The 21,321-nt window shown below is 36.8% G+C and overlaps 1 protein-coding gene across 3 annotated transcripts in view; it reads right to left on the bottom strand.

Annotated features, from left to right (window-relative positions):
• LOC100249259 (eIF-2-alpha kinase GCN2) overlaps nt 1–21,321 on the bottom strand; it is a 108,197-nt gene that overhangs the window by 45,231 nt on the left and 41,645 nt on the right. For all 3 annotated transcript variants that reach the window (XR_009465759.1, XR_009465760.1, XM_059737133.1), the window contains exons 11-14: nt 10,801–10,918; nt 10,486–10,540; nt 9,978–10,147; nt 8,988–9,172 (exon numbers count right to left, since the gene is read on the bottom strand). Coding sequence is in view for 1 of the 3 variants with exons in the window: in XM_059737133.1 (XP_059593116.1) it covers nt 8,988–9,172; nt 9,978–10,147; nt 10,486–10,540; nt 10,801–10,918 (528 nt within the window). In the remaining 2 variants the exon portion in view is untranslated. The remainder of the gene's footprint in view (nt 1–8,987; nt 9,173–9,977; nt 10,148–10,485; nt 10,541–10,800; nt 10,919–21,321) is intronic.

Genomic DNA, 21,321 nt, shown 5'->3' with positions numbered 1-21,321 from the left:
ATTGTCTTTTATCATTTCTTCCAAATCATACAATACACACTTCATATCATCCAAGTTTGGTGTATGATTAGGGCATATTTTGCAAATGTTTCTCCATGACATGATTTTATTTCCATTTTTAGATTTGTAAGTTATTTAAAAATTCATATTTATGCTACTGTAACTCAATGGTCCTATTTGTGAAAGTGCATTAGAAAAGCAATTTGATTACTACTCAAAAAGAGTGTATTCTAGATAGCAATTGTCATTCGTTTCACATCTTTTGGGTAATAATTATGCCTAAAATACCCGATTAACATGTTGTTACTGTTGCAAAAGTTACTCAACATTTTTTGTAAGCTTTGGAGTGATTTTAAGGTGTGGCTGTTGATGAATTGAGAGGCAAAAGAGATGTATATGCTTGAAGAGGATAAAGGATGATGATGATCCAAATTTGCAATGAAAAAGCGATGCAAATTGGTTTGGATCAAATTTTTGGATTGGTTGGAGGTAGTTAATTTGGTTTTTTTTTTTTTTTTTTTTTTGATAGGAAAAGACAAAAGAATATATTGATAAAAAGGAGGTACAATAGAAGGATGAGGAATCCTCCCACCAAAGAAAAACAAGACTACAAGTAATCAAATATAAGAAAATACAAAGAGAGAACAAGCAAACACTCTAGTTACACACCGCTAACCAATCAAGTTGTAACACGTTAAGAGGTATCCCCTTAAATACCTTAGAACAAAAAGCCCAAAGAAAAGCAAGAAAATGAATAGAATCCCAAAAATACTCTGAATTCCTTACTTTATCCTCAAAAATCCTTGCATTTCTTTCCTGCCACACCACCCACATTAACGCGATGCAAGCGTCTTGCCATAAAACAATCCCTCTCTTAGAAGATCCAAAACCATTAAAGTTAGTAGATAACATGTCAGAGATGCTTCTTGGGGGAACCCAATCCGTCTTTGCTAATTGAAATAATTTGTGCCACAACCCCATCGTCAAAGAGCAATGGAGGAAAAGGTGATCTACTGTTTCTCCATGCTTCATGCACAACTTATATATGTCGGGATTAAGTGCTTTGTGGGGTCTTCTCAATTGTAGCAAGTCATTAGTATTAACCTTCTTGTGAGCCACCAACCAGACAAAGGACTTGACTTTGAAGTTGACTTGAGAACTCCAGACAAACTTGGTAAGGAAAACTGGAGGCGACTCAGAATATTGAGATAAGGCCAGAAAGAAAGATTTGACTGTGAAAAATCCTGAAGGAGATAAAAACCAGGATCTCTTATCTGGAACCGAATGTGATATGTGTAGACGATCAAGAGACCGGATAAGGCTTTCTAAATCTTCTATCTCAGAATCAGAAAGATTTCGACGAAAGTTGAAATTCCAAGAGAAAGGGCGGGTATATCCTAGAATTGATGAAATAGGAGCATTTTTATCTGTGACTATGCTAAGTAATCTTGGATATTGGACTCCCAAAGGTTGATCCCCCCACCACAAGTCTTCCCAGAACCGAATTCTATCCCCGTCACCTACCACAAACCGAGTAAACTTGGAAAACTCTTGGAAGACTAGTGCAATGGCCTTCCAAGAACAACGATGTGACCATCTAACTATATTGTTGACATCCCAACCATTGGAGTGTGATCCATAAATGCTTAAAATAACCTGATGACACAGAGCTAAACCCTCCCTAGGATATCTCCACAACCACTTCCCTAAGAGAGCGACATTCCTTACAAAAATCTTTCCAAAACCCAATCCCCCTCTCGATTTCGGCTTACACACTACGTCCCAACTAACCAAATGATCTCTTTTGCCTTCCCCTACGCCTCACCATAAAAAATTTCTTTGCAGTCTCTCAATTTTTGCTGCCACTGAGGCGGGAATCTTAAACAAGGAGAGAAAGTAACATGGCATATGGGTGAGACAAGATTGAATGAGGGCTATCCTGCCTCCAAAAGATAAATACGCCTTTTGCCACCCATCTAATCTCCTTGATATCCTCTCAATCACAGGATCCCAAAAACCACACGCCTTAGGATTCCCTCCCAGAGAAAGACCCAGGTAAAGTATAGGCCACCCAGAAGCTTTGCAGTCAAGCATCTCGGCCAACCTAGAAAGATGATTCTGTTCAAGATTAATGCCATAGATATTGCTTTTGTCAAGATTAGCTTTCAACCCGGAAATATGCCCAAACACTAGCAAAACATTCTTAAGGGTCATCATATCCTCTTGTCGAGTACTTGAAAAGAAAATGGTTTCATCTGCAAATTGTAAATGGGATACCCTTGTTCTGTTCCTACCCACCCTGAAACCCTCCAAGACGTTTCTCTCCTCAGCTCTCAATAACATCCTACTCAATACATTTGCCACTATAGTGAACAAAAAAGGGGATAGGTCGCCTTGTCTTAAACCTCTAGATGCCTTAACCCACCCTTTCGCATTACCGTTCACTAGGACTGCAAAAGAAACCGAGGACAAGCAACCTCTCATCCATTTCCTCCATCTAGGACTAAACCCCTTCATCTCCAACACATGATCCAAAAAATCCCAACTCACGTGGTCATAGGCCTTTTCAAAGTCAATTTTGAATACAACGCCTCCCTCCCCTGATCTTCTTTTCTCATCCACTATCTCATTGGCTATGAGAACTACATCCAAAATTTGTCTCCCTTGAACGAAGGCTCCTTGAGTAGAATGGATGGTTTCGTGAAGTACCCCTCTTAGACGCCCTGCTAACACTTTGGCTATTATCTTGTAAAGACTAGTGATCAAGCTAATAGGTCTATAGTCTGAGATTCTCTTTGACATGCTTTTTTTGGGTAACAGAACTATAAAGGAAGCGTTGGTGCTTTGATTGATAATTCCGCTCCTATGAAATTCTGCAAACACTCTCACTAGATCCTCCTTTATCACTTCCCAACAATCTTGAAACACTGCAATGGTAAAGCCATCCGGCCCTGGAGCCTTATCCCTATCCAATTGAAAAATGGCCTTAGAAATCTCTTCTTCAGTAAAGGGGGGGATTCCAACCTAGACGCACTCTCACCAGAAATAGGGGACCAATCTAAGCCTTCCACTCTCCAAGGTTCTCCAGAAGGACTCGCGTAGAGCTTTTCGAAATACCTTATTATCTCCTCTTTGATGCTCTCTGAATTATTCAACATTAGGCCACTTTCATTCTCCAACTCCTTGATAAATTTCCTATTTCGCCTACCATTGGCCACTTTATGAAAAAAATTTGAGTTACAATCCTCTTCTTTTACCCATTTCACCCTAGCTTTTTGTCTCTAATGTATTTCTTCCCTCAAAATCAACTCCTCTAGCTCCCATTTTCTTAAAGTTCTCTGGACTAAAAGTTCAGGGGATAGGCCTCCTTCTTGCTCCAAGGTATCAAAGTTAGCTAAACTAGATAAGATATCTTTTTTCCTTTTACTTAGCTCTCCAAAAGAAGCCTTATTCCACTCTTTCAATTTGGCTTTAACGAACTGTAATTTCCTCATGAACTTGTGCCCTTCCCACCCATTTCCTTGAAACTCTCTCCACCAACTTCCAAAACTCTCCTTAAAACTAGGATGTTGCAACCACATATTCTCAAACCTGAATGGCGTTAGTCCCCACTTGAACGAATTGGTTTCCAAGACAATCGGCCAATGATCCGATGTCCATCTTGGAAGTACTCTTTGAAGACTTTGAGGAAATACTTGTTCCCACTCATTTGAGTACAGGAAACGATCTAATCTCTTGCATACTGGATGCTCTTGCATGTTTGACCAAGTAAATGGTGCGCTCCTTAAAGGTGAATCTATCAATTCGCAATCTCTTATGAAATCATCAAAATCCTTCATGCTTGGGGTTAATCTAGAACCTCCCAATTTTTTTGAACTTCTCCATATGACATTAAAATTGCCGCCCACACACCAACATGGAGAAGAAAGCCCAACAATGTCTGAAAGCTCCACCCAAAAATCCTTCCTGAGAGCTGAGTTGTTTGGGCCATAAACTACAGATAGCCATAATAATTCGCATCCGTCCAGTGCGAACTTGATTGAGACCGAAAAAGAACCTAACACTACCTCCTCCCTACGCAATTTTTTAGAGTCCCAGATGATCAAAATCCCACCCGAAGCCCCACTCGCCGGAAGGGCTGCCCAATCCTTATTTCTGATTGTCCAAACACTACCCACGAACCTTCTATCACACTCCGCCTTTTTTGTTTCCTGAATCATCACTACATCCGGCTTTTCTGATCTCAGAAAATCTTTAACCACCCTTCTCTTTTTCTTTGAACCCAAACCCCTAGTATTCCAACTGATTATCTTCATGTGAAAACTCACTGACCCTGATCTCCAAACCAAATCCAACTGGTCTCACAATCCTGTGGAGCATCTGCTCTTCCTCCTGGAATATACCTTGATATCCAGAGTCTTTAAAACCTCACGTACTTTTGCCATTTTCCTAGGGAACAGTCCTTCTATTTGGAACTCGCCCGAAGGAGAGCCCGCAATACCTCCCAGGTTAACTGCAGCCATACTGGATTCCTTGATAGGCGATCTTAGATTAGATGAAAGAGGGTTGACATTCTCAAACATCTGGTATGGACAAGCAGGCTGGATCACCTCCATTTCTAAATTAGGGATATCAACAAAAGTTTGACCTTCATAAGCATCGTTGACTTTTTTGAAAAAAAATTCAGAATTTACTCGGTTTTCCATAGGAACCTGAGGTTGAGAAATTGAACCGGGAAGCATGGGGGTAGGACTCAAAATGGGGACGGAAAGATTCATGAGGGAATAAGTGAAGCCACTAGAAGGGGGTATATATGGCTAGGGAGACTGAAAAAGTGATGGCGTTACCTCCAGATTTTCCGCAACCATCGAACCACAATTCCCCAACAAGCTAGGCCCTTTACCTCTGGTTTCTGGCGTAGAAGGCATAACCATGACTGCTGAGCCATGAGGATCAGACCCCACTCGGCCCAAAAATCCTTCCATGTCTTCGTCAGATGAAAAATTGTTCAGATCCGCTTCATTTCTCGACGACGAAACCCCTTCCCCTAAATTCTTCTTACGAAGCCTTGGAAATCGACGAGAAAAGAGAGGGCTTGCACTTAATCTTCTTTTCGCCTGAGATTCGGCACCTGAAGCCTCTGCCTTTGGGTCCTCTTCGCTGTCCGCCTTGATCTTTCTGAGCGAAATGGACTCGCTGCAACACCGGATTCCCTGTCGGTGCTCAGAGCTTGGGGAAAAGAAGGTTGACCATAGCTTCCTTGAACCGTACAACACCTTCTTCTTCGCAAACCTGCTCAACTGAACCTCAAGGAGTCCAGGAGTTGTTTTCCTCTTTTCGTTTGCAGATGAGTCTTCTTCCTTGCGTAACGATGCCACAGTCTCAACAGGGATAAACTCTTCTAGGCTTAGGCCCAACCCCAGCGGGCCTTTAAGCTTGCAGCCCATTATAGCTACTCTTGGACCAGACTTTGACAGTGACTGGGCCTTCCTCTCATAGGCCCGACAGCCCACATTGGCGATGGCCTCATCTTCTCCGGCCCAATCTCCTCCTACTTCTTCAATCCCGTCCAACCCATCTACTGACTTATTTGAATTCAAACGAGACTGGGATGGGAGCTGGCAGCCCTTGCCACGTTTGCCGGCTGAGATAATCACAGCCTTACCCCTTTCTCCCTCCTTCCTTCGTCTGCTATCTTTTTCGACACGGTATCTTCCCCCCGCCGTTGATCTGCCTCTCTCCCCTCATCTTCCTCCACCTATCCCCGAGTGAGAAGCGATAGCCACCCAAGTCGGCTCACCCTTTTCACTACCTCTCCGTCTTTCTTCATCTCCGACCACTACGACAACGACTGTAAACACCCAATCCCCATCAGTCACCTCTAACAGAGCTGGAAGGATTGCCCTATCCTTCATTGCGATCTTTAACCTTGCCCTGCTAAGATCAAACAGCTTCATCGTTCGCCAATCAATTTCATTTACCGTCCCCCATTGTTCCACAATCTTCTTTAGGTGTACCTCCGACCATAGGTGAAATGGTAGCCCCCGTAATTCGATCCAGCCTTTTCTAAACTTCCCATCTATTTCCGCATTTTCCTTCGGCGACCATCTTCGCAGCTGGATTATGTTCCTTTCCCCAACCCTTAAATTCCTTAAATCATGGAGAAATATAGCTTCCTCAATTGTTTCAACGAAAAATACACCATTTCCAGCTGAAATGGGTACAATCATTACAACGCCTTTCTTCCCTAAGCTTCTCGCCACCGATCTTCCAACCTCAGCCCAATTCTCTCTATCAAACTTGCTTTCACATACCACAGCTCGCACCCACCTCCTTTTGGTTCTTCATCAGTGATTGCCTTCGCATAGGATCTATGCATAGAGCCCACGTTATTGTGAGGCCAAATTTCCCCTCTAATATTCCTTCCTTTTTCTACTGCATTCGGATAGGGGACCACCAACATTGAAGATAGCGTTTTTTTAATATTCTCCCAACCTTTGCCCTTGTCGCCCTCAGGAATGATCAGAACAAAAGATTTTCTGTTGGTAGCAAACTCCGAGATCCTTATGAACCTTCCATGGTTGTTGAAGCCAACTTCCATCAGATGGACCCTGCATTTTCCCTTGAATTTTCTGTTGAAACCCATGTGACTCTTCAATGCTATGGCTTTCGTCAAATATTCAACCATCCACCCAACTGCTTCCTTTTCAAAACCTAATGCAAAAACAGAGCCTCTACTTATCTCTGTCATCGAACACCATTCGCCTCCTTGCTCGCCTTCCAACCTAATCAAGAAGGTCTTCCTCTCCACCAAGACCTTCAACGTCTTCCTCTCCATCCTCCCAAACCCAAATTATTATATTTTTGTGAATTTTCTCAAAACATAAATATTGTCAAGCAGAACACTAGGCACACCTACAATATGCAAACGGACACTAAGTGTTTGGATTTCTGCTGCACGTAGAGTTCGGAGAAGGCATTCTTCAGGGAATAGAGAGTAGATCATACAAAGCCCAGCTGAGGGAGGAGAAGTATCTTCAACTCTCAATTTTCTCCGACGATATGAGGCAGTATTTTGTAGTTAACTTGGTATTAAGGGAGGGAGTTTAAAGAAATGTCAAAGAAAAGCTTAAAAACAAATTTTAGCAATTTCGCATGGTCATGTGAAATGGGACAAAGAAGGAGAAATTGCAGCAGCCAAGGAATGATTTCACACATTCGTGCTAGATTTCGCCAACTAAATTAGAGGAGTGAAATTGTAGGGAACAAAGGAGTATGTGACAACTTATTTCACATGACCATGCAAAATTTCGCATATATGTGCCAACTGGACCAGAGAGCTTGAAATTGCAGCCAACTAAATTCCATTTCACATGACCATGCGAAATGAGAAGTCCTCATGCGAAATTGTGAGTTTTGGCATCAAATCTCGGATTTTTGAATTTGGAAAGTTCCGAAAGTCCAATGAGATGATGCCAAGTGTCCTTCATTTGTGTGAACTATAAATGGAGATTGAAATCTTTTAAGAATAGCTTTCTTTGCACTTTTAGACTTTGAGGATATTTTTAGAGATCTTTTCTCTCTCTCTCTCTAAATAGAAATCTCTATTTTCTTTCAATGTGAGACCAATCTCCAAGCATGAGCAGCTAAATCTCATTTTTCTTGGAGGAAGGAGGATCTAGAGGCGAGATCCGTGGTGATTTAGAGAAATGAAGCTTAATTTGCCAAGGTATTTTGATCCAATTGATTAATTGATTGAATTTTGGGAATTTTTCTCTTTAAATTGTCTTGAATGACCATTAGAATGCAAACTACATAGATTTATTAAATTTTTAATGCTAGATTTAATGGGATTGAATATTTGCATTGAATGAATAATTGGAAGATGATTTAAGATGAATTAAATTGATCTTTCAAATTAAATCACCTAGTCTGAAGAAAAAAATTAGATATAAATTTAAAGCTAAATCGAATATTGGTTTAGATGAGATTTTTAGATTTTCATCCTAACTTGATGAATAATAGATCTTATTAACTTTTTCACCATCTCATTTTTTATCACCATTTCAATTTTCACCATTTTCCCTCTTGATTGCCAAACACCCTCACCATCCTAGTGGACGACACCTAAAACCACTATACTACCATAATTTTTATTAAAAACCATTTTTTATCGAGTAAAAACTACCTTAGCATAGTGAATTAGGTTTAAAATTTTATTTTGATGTGATAAACAACAAAAATTATCGATCACAATTCTCGAAACATTATAGGACTATTGGTATCATTTTTCAGACTACAAACTCCACTTCTGCTATTATTTATGAAACTATAAAGCTTCTCTTTTTTCCCTTAAATGAATTGCAGTAACTGTAATGATAGCATAGCTAAAAAGGAGAGGAGAGGGGGGGAGAAATCAAAGCAGTAGTAGCTCACTTAAGCAGTGGAAGAAATTCTATACTCTAATCCTTGAGAGCATCTTAAACCTTTATAGAATAATCTAACATGACAGTTATCTAATCAAATGCAATGCTAACTTAGAAACCAATAAATATGTAAAATCATTATCAAAATATTTGCAGATATTTTTCAAAATGTCATTCAGGGATGCTGTTTAAACATAGTAAAACATAAATGCACCCACCACCTCTTACAGATTTTCCATGCGTATTAACATCAAAGTGCACTAAAAGAATCAATATTTCATTTTAAATGGCAGTTCAAACCATTACAAGAAGTTCTTAGCACATTCTTTTATGTATGCATTATCAATTTCTGAAAAAGTTTAGTTTCCATGCATTTAACTGATTGGTACTCCAATGAGATTGCGTGCAGTTTCTTTGGTGTATTATATGCTTGAGAAACCAATTAGCAGCCCCTCCAGAACTGGAAATTTGCAATTAACGCAGCAAAATACATCACACAGACATCATAAACATAGATAGAAAAAACAAACGGTATCAAACTAAAAATAATATGGATCATACCAAGACCAAAGTCTCCAATTTTAATATCATTGCGAGCATCAAAGAAGATGTTATTTGGTGTTAAGTCCCGATGGATGATTCCTTGTCCATGTATATGTACCAAGCCTTCAACAATTTGGCGAAATAAATGCCACGCCAATTCTTTGTCAAAATGGCTATATGATTCAAACATCTGGCGGAGAGTCCTTCAAACCATAAAAAGGAAAAAGAACTAAAATAAAATGTTGCAAAACAAGTTGTAAAGAGACAAATATATCAATTGTACAGATTAATGGCAGGAAATTGGAGCAATATAACAATGACATCAATAACAATTTTTGCTAAACAAAAGCACAGGTTTCAAGAACTTAAATTGATTAGCCACAGCTGGAATGGTTTTCAGCAGAAGTACAGAAAAAAATAACCAAATAAAATAAACTAGACACTTCAAGAATGACAATTCACAGATTTCGAGGTAAGTCTAAATGCTATCCATAAATTTCCTTTTTATGATGCTTTTACAGAAGATATATGTTCCAAATACCAACTATTTTGAACGTGGAGCTCAACATGGATAAAGATTTAAAGTATTGTAGTTTTCAAAAATCATGACAATTGACAACAGTGCAATATTAACACATAATAAAAGAACATGTGGTATCTAGGAAGTAAACAAATTGCATATCACAAGACAAAAATATTACATTTACTCGTGTTTCCCCAGCCAGTTCACACTAAACTTCATCCAATATTATGTATTCACCTATGGTATGCCTACCAAAAAAAAAAAAATCAATTTAGGTAAAATAAAATGCCAACACAAGCTGAGAATTGATTTCATCAAAACTCTAGCAATCAGTGGGGATGAATGTCTATATTTGCCTCTTTTCCACTTTATTTTTCAAGCAATTGTATATATTGTGCCATACTTTATTTTTGTGATACATGTGTTCCATTTATATATATACATAGAAAAAAAACCTCATGAAAAAATTAAAAGAAAAAGAATACCTAGGACAGTATTCCATCTGTATATACAAATATGTTGATTCAAGCTTATTCTCATGCACATTTACATCTGCTGAGCTTGCACCCTTGTAGCTGAAACTTGAGCTTGCTGGTGTCATTGAGCCCCAAGTTGTGTCCCCAAAAGAACCAGAAACTCCTGTTTCAAACCATGCCTGGAAGTTTGTGCACAAATTACAGCCATTGTATTAGAAGAAAATTACTATGCCTGTTGGATTAAAATTCCTAAATTAGGGTTGATGAATTTTGTCAGTATGACAAATTATTACAATATACAACATTTAGAAAACCTTTTCTATACAACAAGAAAAAAAAACAAATAAACAAACATAGATGATAGAACAGCAACAGCCAAATAGTTACAGCTTGCTCACATTCCAAAATAAGCATACTGAAAGAAACCTAGAGTCTGATTACCAGGCCACAAAGGCATGCCTAGAAACTGTATAATTAAAATATGTATAGCGAAAACAAGAAATAAGAAAGCTCTTACCTGATAGTAACGGACAACATGTTGATGCTGCAAACGGGAAAGCGTGGCCACTTCCCTAAGTACCTCACCATAGTCAATATGTAAAAAAAAAATTAAATGATATTAAAAATAAAAACACTAATGTATACAAAAGGTAGTGGATAAATAAGATCAGGACATAAAAACAGGTATTGGCCTATTTTTATCACAATGTTTGGTCAAACACACGCACACACATGTTATAAAAATTAAACCTCAACATTAACCTGATTTTCTGAGGTAAGCAACTTCTGATATTCTTTCGAATGGTTATAAAATATATACTTATATATGTACCTCAATATCCGGTCATAAACAGGTGGACTTTTGTCTTTGAGACGAATCTTCTTCACCGCATACTGTCTTCCATCTAGTTTATTTTTGCACAACACAACATGACCAAATCCACCATGACCTGTTAGCAGGAAACTGATTAGAGAAAGACATCAAAAATTGGGAAGTAAGCTATGTCTTCCCAATAAAATGAGATGTTGAGATCAAATATTCCCTAACAATCTCTAAATTAAGATAAATTTAAGGAGGTTTAATGAAAAACAAACCATTTTAGCTCAAGATAGTAGAATTTTTGTAAAAGAAACTTAACAAAACTTTTTAAAGGAAGAAAACAAATAAAACTCTAATATTTGTTCTTAAAACCATCAAAACCCTCCTTATATTCAAGGAATTTATGTAGGTAGGGGGTAAGAAGAATTACTAATATCAGTTAATTAGACCAGGAATCTACACTAGTTAGACCATTAGTATTAATGGACACAAGAATCAAACATAAACCAAGCAAACTAAATTATGTTGTTCATCCAAAATTAGAATCTAGGAATATTATTTATCCTTAATTTAAATATTAGTATTTATCTATTTATTATTAGTTTAAATTAGAGTAGAATACAGAATTTGAATTAGAGTCGGAGATGGAGTTTGAATTATAGTAGAACTCAAAAGTATTTGTATATAAATATTCATCATCATCATCATCATCAACGAGAATATAGATTAATATTTTCTCTATCGTCTTCTTTCTCAATATGGTATCAAAGTTAGAAAAGAAAAGGCTAGAAGATTTGTTATCATAAACCTTGAGTCACCAAGGGCTAGAATAGAATTTGATAGTTCCATCCTTTGTTACCGAGGGGTTTGATCAAGAAGGAGAAAAAAGGAATTCTAAAAAGGGTGATAGACCATGGTGTGACCACTATAAGAAACCCTAGCATACTCATGATACCTGCTAGAAGATTCACAACAAGCCATCAAACTAGAAAAAGAAATCTAGCGGGAAAAGTCATGCCTACCAAACTAGAAGCAATAAACAGGAGCAACAACCTTCCTTAAAAACATCTCATTTTACTAAGGATCAAATAGAGCACCTATACAAACTTCTTCGATCTCAGATCTCTTTAAATCAATCTCTTTCTTGTTCCTTAGCCCAAAAAGGTAATCATCCTCCCACAGCCCTTGTTAGCCTTGATTCAAATTGCCCATGGATCATAGATTATGGTGCAACTAATCATATGACCGGTTCTTCAAATTCGTTCTCTTCTTATGGTCCATGTGCAAGAAAAATAAAATAAAAATGGCAGATGGATCAATTTCGGCTATTGTTGGAAAATGATCAATCAATATTTCTTTGAAGACGGAATCAAACTAGGTAGAAAAGCTCAAAATACTTGTTTTGAATTTGTTTTAGTAACTAGTGAGACTAAAATAATGTTATGACATTTTAGGTTATGACATCCTAATTTTCAATATTTGAAACATCTATTTCCAAAGTTGTTCATTACTAAAGATTCATCTTTATTCCATTGTGAAATTTGTGAACTTGCAAAGCATCATCGTGCATTTTTTCCTTCACAACCCTATAAAGCCTCTAAACTCTTTTCTATAATACATAGTGATGTTTGGGGACCTTCTAGGGTCAATACTTTTTTAAGAAAAAAGTTGTTTATCATCTTTATAAATGATCATCCAAGGGTTTCTTGGGTATGTTTGCTAAAAGAAAAATTAGAAGTGACACGAGTATTTAAATTTTTTCACAAAATGGTTAAAACACAATTTCAAACAAATATTTAAATTTTTAGAACTAATAATGGAACAGAATATTTTAATCAATTGTTGGGAAACTACTTTCTAGAAAATGGTATAATACATCAAGTGGTAGAAAGAAAGAACAAACAGCTTTTAGAAGTTGCTAGATCACTCATCTTTTCAACAAAAGTTCCTAAATATCTTTATGATGAAGTTATTTTAACCATTACTAGGGTTTTAAAATATCAAACTCCGCTTGATTTTTTCAACATGTGATTTGTTACTTCATGGATTTCAACAAATTTACCTTTGAAAATTTTTTGTTGCACTACTTTCATTCATGTCCATAATCATAACCGTGGAAAATTTGATCCTATAGCATCTAAATGCATATTTGTTAGATATTCTTCAATACAAAAAGGGTATAAATACCTTGATCCATGTACCAAAAGAATGTTTGTAACAATAGATGTCACTTTTTTTTTTAACTAAACCTAATGTTTTCAGAACCGGACCAGTCATTGAACCGGAAAAATTACTTATTCACAGTTCACTGGTCGGACTAGCGGTCGAACCGGTGATGTAATAAATATATAATTTATATATTATATAAAATTAAAAAAAATTATAAAAATTAAAAATATATAAAATTACAAATTTTAATAATGTTTGATTTTTATAGTTGGTATATTAAATTAAATGATAAAGTTTAATATTTTAAATTTTATTAAATAGAAATATGAAATATTTAATAATGAAGATATATTTAAGATGAAAAAATTTATAATATTTAATTTTATCTTTTTGTCTTTGTATTTTATTGTTTTAAAATTATTCTATTAATTAATTTATATTATTTTTTATAATTATTATATTATTATTATAAAAATAAACAGGAATTTAAATATTTACATTTCTTTAAAGATTTTATATGATAAAAATTTGAAATAAAAATATTAATCTTAGATTCTTATTATACATATTTTTTAACAATATCATTTAATAAATATGGTGGCTCAATGGTTCAAACTTCAAACTTCAAAGGCTTCAAACTTTGAGATCCGTCCAAAAAAAAAAGCAATGTTTTGCCTCTATTTAGTCCTAGTCCCAATCCCACATCGGAAGCACATGGATTCTATGTGCTCTAAGTGCCCTATAAATAGCTTCAACATCCAAACCAAACAAGCCAATAATTTAGGCCTGGAAACATGGCCCAAATTTAAGTTTTATAAGCTTGTCATTGGACTGGGCCTAGTGGCTTGGACCATAGTTTCAGTTTTGGTAGTATTGAGTGTGGAAATGGGCCTCTTAATAGTTAACAAATTTTTGTAACAATTATGGTCTAATCGGTTTGTAAAAAACTGAATTGTTCGTCCGGTTCAGTGGTTCAACTGTTAGTTTGAACGGTTCAATACTAGTTTGACCACGAAACGGTTTATTGGGATGGACCGAACCGGAAAGTTCACCGATCAACGGTTCGACCGGTCGAACCGGCCGGTCCGATCCGGTTTTTGAAACAATGACTAAACCATATTTAGTCATGATTATAGTCAAGGGGAGAATAAAAGTGTAGATTTCATTCCTAGTGACGTACTCAAGTTAGACCAACCATTATTCCAACTACTGTTAGTCCAACAACAATCACAAACTCTAGCAAAATACCTAGAAAAATCTCCAAAAAAATAGAAAAACAACCACTCATGCTTGATGAGTCGGTTGGTAGTAGACAAACTTTGGGAACAAATGATTTAGCAATTGAAAATATTGAACAACCTGCCTTAATGCCAACACATGATCAATATCATGAAAATACTAAATTTAGTGAAAATACAAGTAAAAACAATAAAGAGTTTCATGTCTACTCAAGGAGAAACCGTATTGAAAGGATAGAGAAACCTACTTTAAAGCAAGGTCATGAATTTGTCCTAAGAACAGATCTAATCTCACCACTTGAGAAAGGTAAGCCTCTATCTAAACCATGTTCTTCTTTCAATATTAACCATGAAGATTCTCTTAGTGATCTTGATGTCCCTATTGTATTTCGAAAAGGTGTTAGGTCTTGTACTCAACATCCTACATCCAATTTCATGTCTTATAAGAATTTGTCATCTTCCATGGTCGCATTTACCTCTCAACTTTCTAGTGTAGAAATTCTAAAGAATGTACAGGATGCTTTAAAAATTCCAGCTTGAGGAAATGAGGGCCCTTGAGAAAAATAAGACTTGGGAGGTGGTAACTCTCAATGTTTTAAAAACCGGACCAGACCGACCGGTCCAACCGTCGATCGGTCGCATTTCCAGTCTGGTTTGCTCTATTAAACCGTTTGGGTATTGGACCAGTCACAAACCGCCTAAACCAGCGGTCGAACCGGACAGTTCTAAACAAACCGAACGGTTCAAGTTACCCCTCATTTTGTAAGCATGGAAGGGTTCCACTGGATTTAAATATTTTTGGCTAAAGCCCATGTTGGGCCCTATCTTATTATGACAAAGCCCACAACCACCCCAACCATTTTGTGGGCTGAATCTTGAGCCCACAAGACGAGGTTATGCCTTTGCCCTCAGTGAGGATGGCTTTTATAGGCGTCCTTGGCATCCTTATTCTTCTCAGAATTCGATGTGGGATTGCTAACTAATATCAATGAAAAAAATATAACAAATCTCCACCAAGAGGGTTTCAACCTTGGACCTCAGGTTTTGTAATCAACCTAGGACACCACTTGGCTACATGCATTTTGTTATCTAATATGGCAAACAAAACAATGTATATCAGATTTTAAAATTTTTTATAATATTAAATAAAATAATATAATATTTTTAAAAATTATAAAATTAGTTTAAATTTTCATTTTTAATATATTCACATTTAAATATTATACATATTTCATTTAATAAAATTTAAAATATTAATATGATTTAATTTGATAATATCAAATATATAAAATAATATTATTGATTTTAATTTATTCATATATATTTTAAATTTTTTATAATTATTTTTAATTTTAATAATATATAAATTACATATTTATGACGTCATCGGTTCGACCACGGTTCGACTACTGGTCCAACCAGTAAACTGTGAACCGATAACTTTTCTGGTTCGATAACCGGTCCAGTTCTGAAAACATTGGTAACTCTACTTAAAAGGATAACTACTGTTGACTGTAAATGGGTGTTCACTATCAATTATAATTCTGATGGTTCTCTACGAAGATATGAAGTGCGCCTTGTTGCTCAAGGATTTACACAAACATATGGGATTGACTACTCAAAAACTTTTTCTCCCATTGCAAAATTAAATATAGTCAAAGTTCTTTATCAATTGTTACAAATTAAGATTGGCCACTACAACAACTAGATGTTAGAAATATCTTTTTCAATGGAGATCTAAAGGAGAAAGTATACATGGATCTACCGCCCAACTTTGATAAAATTGAGTCAAAGGTTTGTAAGCTACAAAAATCATTATATGGCCTTAACCGATCTCCTTGGGCTTAGTTTGAAAGGCTCACCTATTTTATGAAGATAAGCTTTTGTCAAGGACAAACAAATGACACCCTATTTCTGAAATACTCTCTAGAACGTTAAGATCTCCTTAGGCTTAGTTTAATAGTTTATGTGGATGACATTATTCTAACTGGAGCTAATATTGTTGGGATGAATCATTTGAAGAAGTGTCTAGCTGTTGAATTTGAAATTAAAGATCTTAGAGCCTTGAGATAATTTCTTGGAATGGAGGTAGCACAGTCAAAGAAGGGAATTGTTGTTTCACAACGAAAACATATTCTTGATCTCCCAAAGGAAACCGGAATAAGTGGTTGTAGACCTTCAAATACCCCCATAGATCCCAATGTAAAGCTCGAAAAGATAGAAACTGAGTTTCCATTGGATACCACAAGGTACCAAAAATTGGTTAGTAAGTTGATTTACGTATCTCACACTTGATTGGATATTACCTTTGCAGTTAGTGTGGTAAGTCAATACATGCATTCACCTTTTGAAGTGCATCTTGAAGCAATTTATGGAATTTTAAGATACTTGAAGAATACACCATGGAAATGACTATTTTTTAAGAAGAATGAGCAGCGGGGAGTTGAAGTATACACGGATGCAAATTAAGTTGGTTCAATAATTGATAGGAGATCAATCTCAGGGTATTGCACGTTTATCCAAGGAAATTTGGTTACTTGGAGCAGTAAAAAACAGAGTGTGGTAGCCAAGAGTAATGCGGAGGCAGAATTTAAAGTGATGGCACATAGGGTTTGTGAAGTGTTGTGGCTTAAGCATGTCCTAAAAGAGATGAGACAACCAACAATCTACCCTTTGAAGCTTTATTGCGATAATAAAGTTGCAATTAGTATTGCACATAATCCAGTTCAGCATGATAGGACTAAACATGTGAAAATTAATAAACATTTCATAAAGGAAAAACTTGGAGCTAATATTATATGCACACCATTTGTTCCAACTACCCAACAACTGGCTAACATCCTAACTAAGGGACTTCATAAACCAGTTTTTAAACATCTAACAAACAAGTTAGGCATGATAGATATCTATGCACCAACTTGAAGAGAAGTATCTAAAATCTAGGAATATTATTTATCCTTAATTTACATATTAGTATTTGTCTATTTGTTATTAGTTTGAATTAGAGTAGAATATAAAGTTTGAATTAGAATAGAAGTCTACTATTAATTTGAATTAGAGCAAGAGATAGAGTTTGAATTATAGAACTCAAAGGTATTTGCATATAAATATCCATCATCATCAATGATAATATAGAATAATATTTTCTCTATCTTGTTCTTTCTCAATATTAACATTTGTCATATAAGACATATTTCATATTTCTTAACGTTCATTGTACTTCTCATCTTTCTTTCCATGCCATTTCCAAGTCTCCTAACTAGCTAATTGTAAATCGAACATGTCAACTAGTGGTGTCAATTCTAGAAGTATTCTCTACAAGTAATTTTTGTGATCTAAGAAAAAGAGTGGACCATTTTTGGAAACCTTAGACTGCTTTCATTTCTAAATTTATTTCATTTATGCTTTTAGAGTATGCTTGTTTGGTGGGTATCTTAACTAAGGAACAAATATCTCATTTCCAAGTATAAGATTGCCAATTTTGGAAGTTGTTTTGCTTTGATATGAGTCTCACTAAAGATTGTGGAAGATCACTTACCTATAGAGACTTAGTATTCTTTTATTCCCATTCTAGGAAATGAATATAAAAGGGACATAAATCCGTTTTTATTTCCTTCTTTATTTATGAAGAAAATAATTTTTGCAAATATTATTTAAAGAGTTGTTAAGTAAATTTGAATTAATTCCCACGCAATTCAAAAGTTAACAAGAAGTAGAATGGCAATAAAATTTGATGAGAATATCAAACTTTTACTTCAACTAGATGTTAGAAAGAGAACCTTATATCCATTAGATTTTGAAAATCCATTTTTTCTTCATTCCCAAGTTTAAATCTCAGTGAACAAAAAACACACTTTAAGATTTTTCTAGCCCTTATGTGTACTATTTTTTTTTTTTTATAAGTAAAGCAAATTGTATTAAAACAGAGGCGAGAAACTACAAAGCATACAGGGGGTATACAAAGCAACTAGCACCTCTCAAAGCAAAAAGAAGACCAACAAAGCCTCACCACCCCTTAATTGGACACTAACCATTCCAAGAACCCTATAAGGATAGACGCTCCTCTCCAATATACAATCTAGCCCAACTCCATAAATTACAAACAAAAAAATTCTTAAGCTTTTGAATATCTAACACTCTCCCCCTAAAAGCTAGTCTATTTCTCTCATTCCAAACCGTCCAAAAAATACACAACGGTATGGATTTCCATATCTTTTTCCTTTTCTTCCCCACAAAAGGGCCCCTCCAGCTAATTAAGACCTCCTTTACAGTTTCTAGAAAGACCCACTGCACACCTGATAACCCAAGGACAATATTCCACAGAACTCTGACCACTATACATTGAATAAGAATATGATTTACAGTTTCTTCTTCACACCCACACAAAAAGCAACAATTAGGAAGCTGTCATCCTCTTTTCTAGAGCCTATCAAGAGTGAGCACCCTCCCCCACGTAGCCTCCCAAGCAAAGAATGCAACCTTGGTTGGAACTGAATCCACCCAAATACATCTTGACGGAAAAACAATATCATTGGGATTGGCCAACAAGCTGTACGCTTCTTTGACCCTAAACTTTCCATTTTTTCCTCCCTTCCAACAAATTGAATCTTCCTCCATAGAGGGCTTGTAACCCCTCAGAGCATAGAGCAATTCCCCTATCATATCCAACTCCCAATCATTAAAATCCCACAGAAATCTTAGATTCCAACCCCCTTGACCGAAATTCTGATCCCACATCTCCTCCACCATAGCATTCCTATGGGAAGCCAAAGCAAATAGATGAGGGAAATTTTGGGACAGCGTTGTACCAATACACCAAACATCAGTCAATAAACTGATTTTGCTTCCCTTCCCAACTATGAACACCATGTTATCCCAACACTAATCAGTTTTCTTCAAAATTTCCTTCCACACCCCTACTCCGAACGCCCCATAAGCCCTCTTTGCTCTCCAACCATGACCTTTTTGCCTGTATTTCGCCATTATCACTTGTTTCCAAAGATTATCTTTATCACAAGCAAACCTCCAAATCCATTTACCAAGCAAAGCTTTGTTCAAGAGCACTAGCTTCCTTAAGCCTAGCCCTCCCTTGTTCTTGTCCTCACAAATCACCTCCCACTTAATTAGATGAGTTTTTCCTTTCCACGTTTCCCCCTCCCCAAAGGAAGTCTCTTTGTACTTTTTCTAATCTTCTAGCAACTGTCTTAGGCATCTGGAATAGAGACATATGATAGATTGGCTTTTTATGAGAGTGATTCTCCCACCTTTAGAGATATATTGCCGTTTCCACCGTGCTAGTCTCCTCCTCATTTTCTCTTCCACCCCATCCCACACAGAAGGAGCTTTGTTAGGAGCCCCTAATGGCAAGCCCAAGTATTGAGAAGACAATGAACCCACCCTACACCCTAATTCCGCTGCCATCTCCTCAATCTCCTCCACCACACCAACTAAGATGATTTCACTTTTGTCCAAATTAATCCTTAGGCCTGAAGCAGCTTCAAACCAAAAAAGAATCCAGCTTAAATGTGTTAGATGCTCTTTATTAGCCTCACAGAACACAATTGTATCATCAGCAAAGAAAAGATGAGAAATTTTAGATTGTGTCTTCTACCACCCCGAATACTACACCCTGAAAGGTAACCCCTAGCAACCGCCCTCCTAATTAGAGCATCTAGAACTTCCATTCCCAAAACAAAGAGATAAGGAGATAAGGGGTCTCCTTGGCGAAGCCCTTTAGAACTCTGGAAAAATCCAACTGGAACCCCATTAAGTAGAACTGAAAACTTGGCTGAAGATAAACAACTCCACATCCAACCCAACCACTTCGAGCCAAATCCCATTTTTTGTAAGGTTTTCAACAAAAATTGCTAGTTAATGCTATCGTACGCTTTCTCAATATCCAATTTGCATATGAGCCCTTTCTCTTTTCTTTTCTGCTACGAGTCTATCACCTCATTCGCAAATAAAAAAGCATCAAGGATTCGTCTTCCCATCACAAAGGCGTTCTGGGTTGGGGCTACCACTTTGCTTAACACTCTCTTAAGTCTGTTAGCTAACACTTTAGCCAGCAACTTGTACAACCCCCCCAAAAGACTAATGGGTCTAAAATCCCCAAGATCAACAACCCCCCCTTTCTTAGGTATCAGAACCAGGAAAGTATTATTGAGACTTTTGAGAAAGGAACTTTGCTCATGGAACTCCTTAAACATCTCCAAAATCTCCATTTTCACAAAATCCCAATAGCTTTGCCAAAACGCCATAGTAAAACCATCCGGTCCAGGAGCTTTATCCCCATTCATCTCCATCAAGGCTGATTGGATCTCATTTTCAAAAAACGGGATCTCTAGATTCTCTGCATCTTGCTGGCTGATTTGATCTAATTGAAGCCTCACAATATCCGCCTTCCACCCCGACTCTTTAGAGAGCATCTGCTGATAAACATTAGCAATCCCTTCCCTCACTTCCTGCTTCTCTAAGAGCCACACCCCATCAATTTTAATTCTGTCCAAGGAGTTATTGCTACAGTGAGCGTTTGTCATCCGATGAAAAAATCCCGTATTTTTATCCCCTTCCTAAGCCATATCTCCTTTGAGAGTTGTCTCCAATGACTTTCTTCCATGGGGACCCATTTTTTATAACTTTCCTTTGCTTCTTTTTTTAACTTTGTCTCCTCCAAAGATAGACTTCTCACACTTTCCACCCGGTCCTAGAATTCCACCTGCTACAAAGCTGAACTTTTATTGCCTTCTAGATTTCCAAAGACCTCTCTATTCCAAACTTTTAGTTTATGTTTGATTTCATTCATCTTTTCTGCCAATCTATAGCTAGCAGTGCCTCTTACCTCAATCCCCCTCCACCAATTTTGGATAAGATCTAAAAAGCCCTCAACCTTTAGCCACATGTTTTCGAACCTGAAAGGAGAAGGACCTCTCCTTAGCCCGCCTCCCTCTAGTAGAAAAGGGAAGTGATTAGAAATAGGACGAGGCAGTCTTCTTTAAAGCACACCAATGAACAGATCTCACCAACTAGGAGACACCAAAAACCTGTCCAATCTAGCCCAGGACTGGTTGTTAAGGCCCCCGCTCCAAGTAAACACTCCACCTTGCAATGGAAGATCCACCAGCCC

Source organism: Vitis vinifera, chromosome 5 (genome assembly GCF_030704535.1).
Source record: "Vitis vinifera cultivar Pinot Noir 40024 chromosome 5, ASM3070453v1".
Classification (NCBI taxonomy): domain Eukaryota; kingdom Viridiplantae; phylum Streptophyta; class Magnoliopsida; order Vitales; family Vitaceae; genus Vitis; species Vitis vinifera.
The sequence above is the reverse complement of the archived record's forward strand: the minus strand, read 5'-3'. Positions and strand labels throughout refer to the sequence as shown.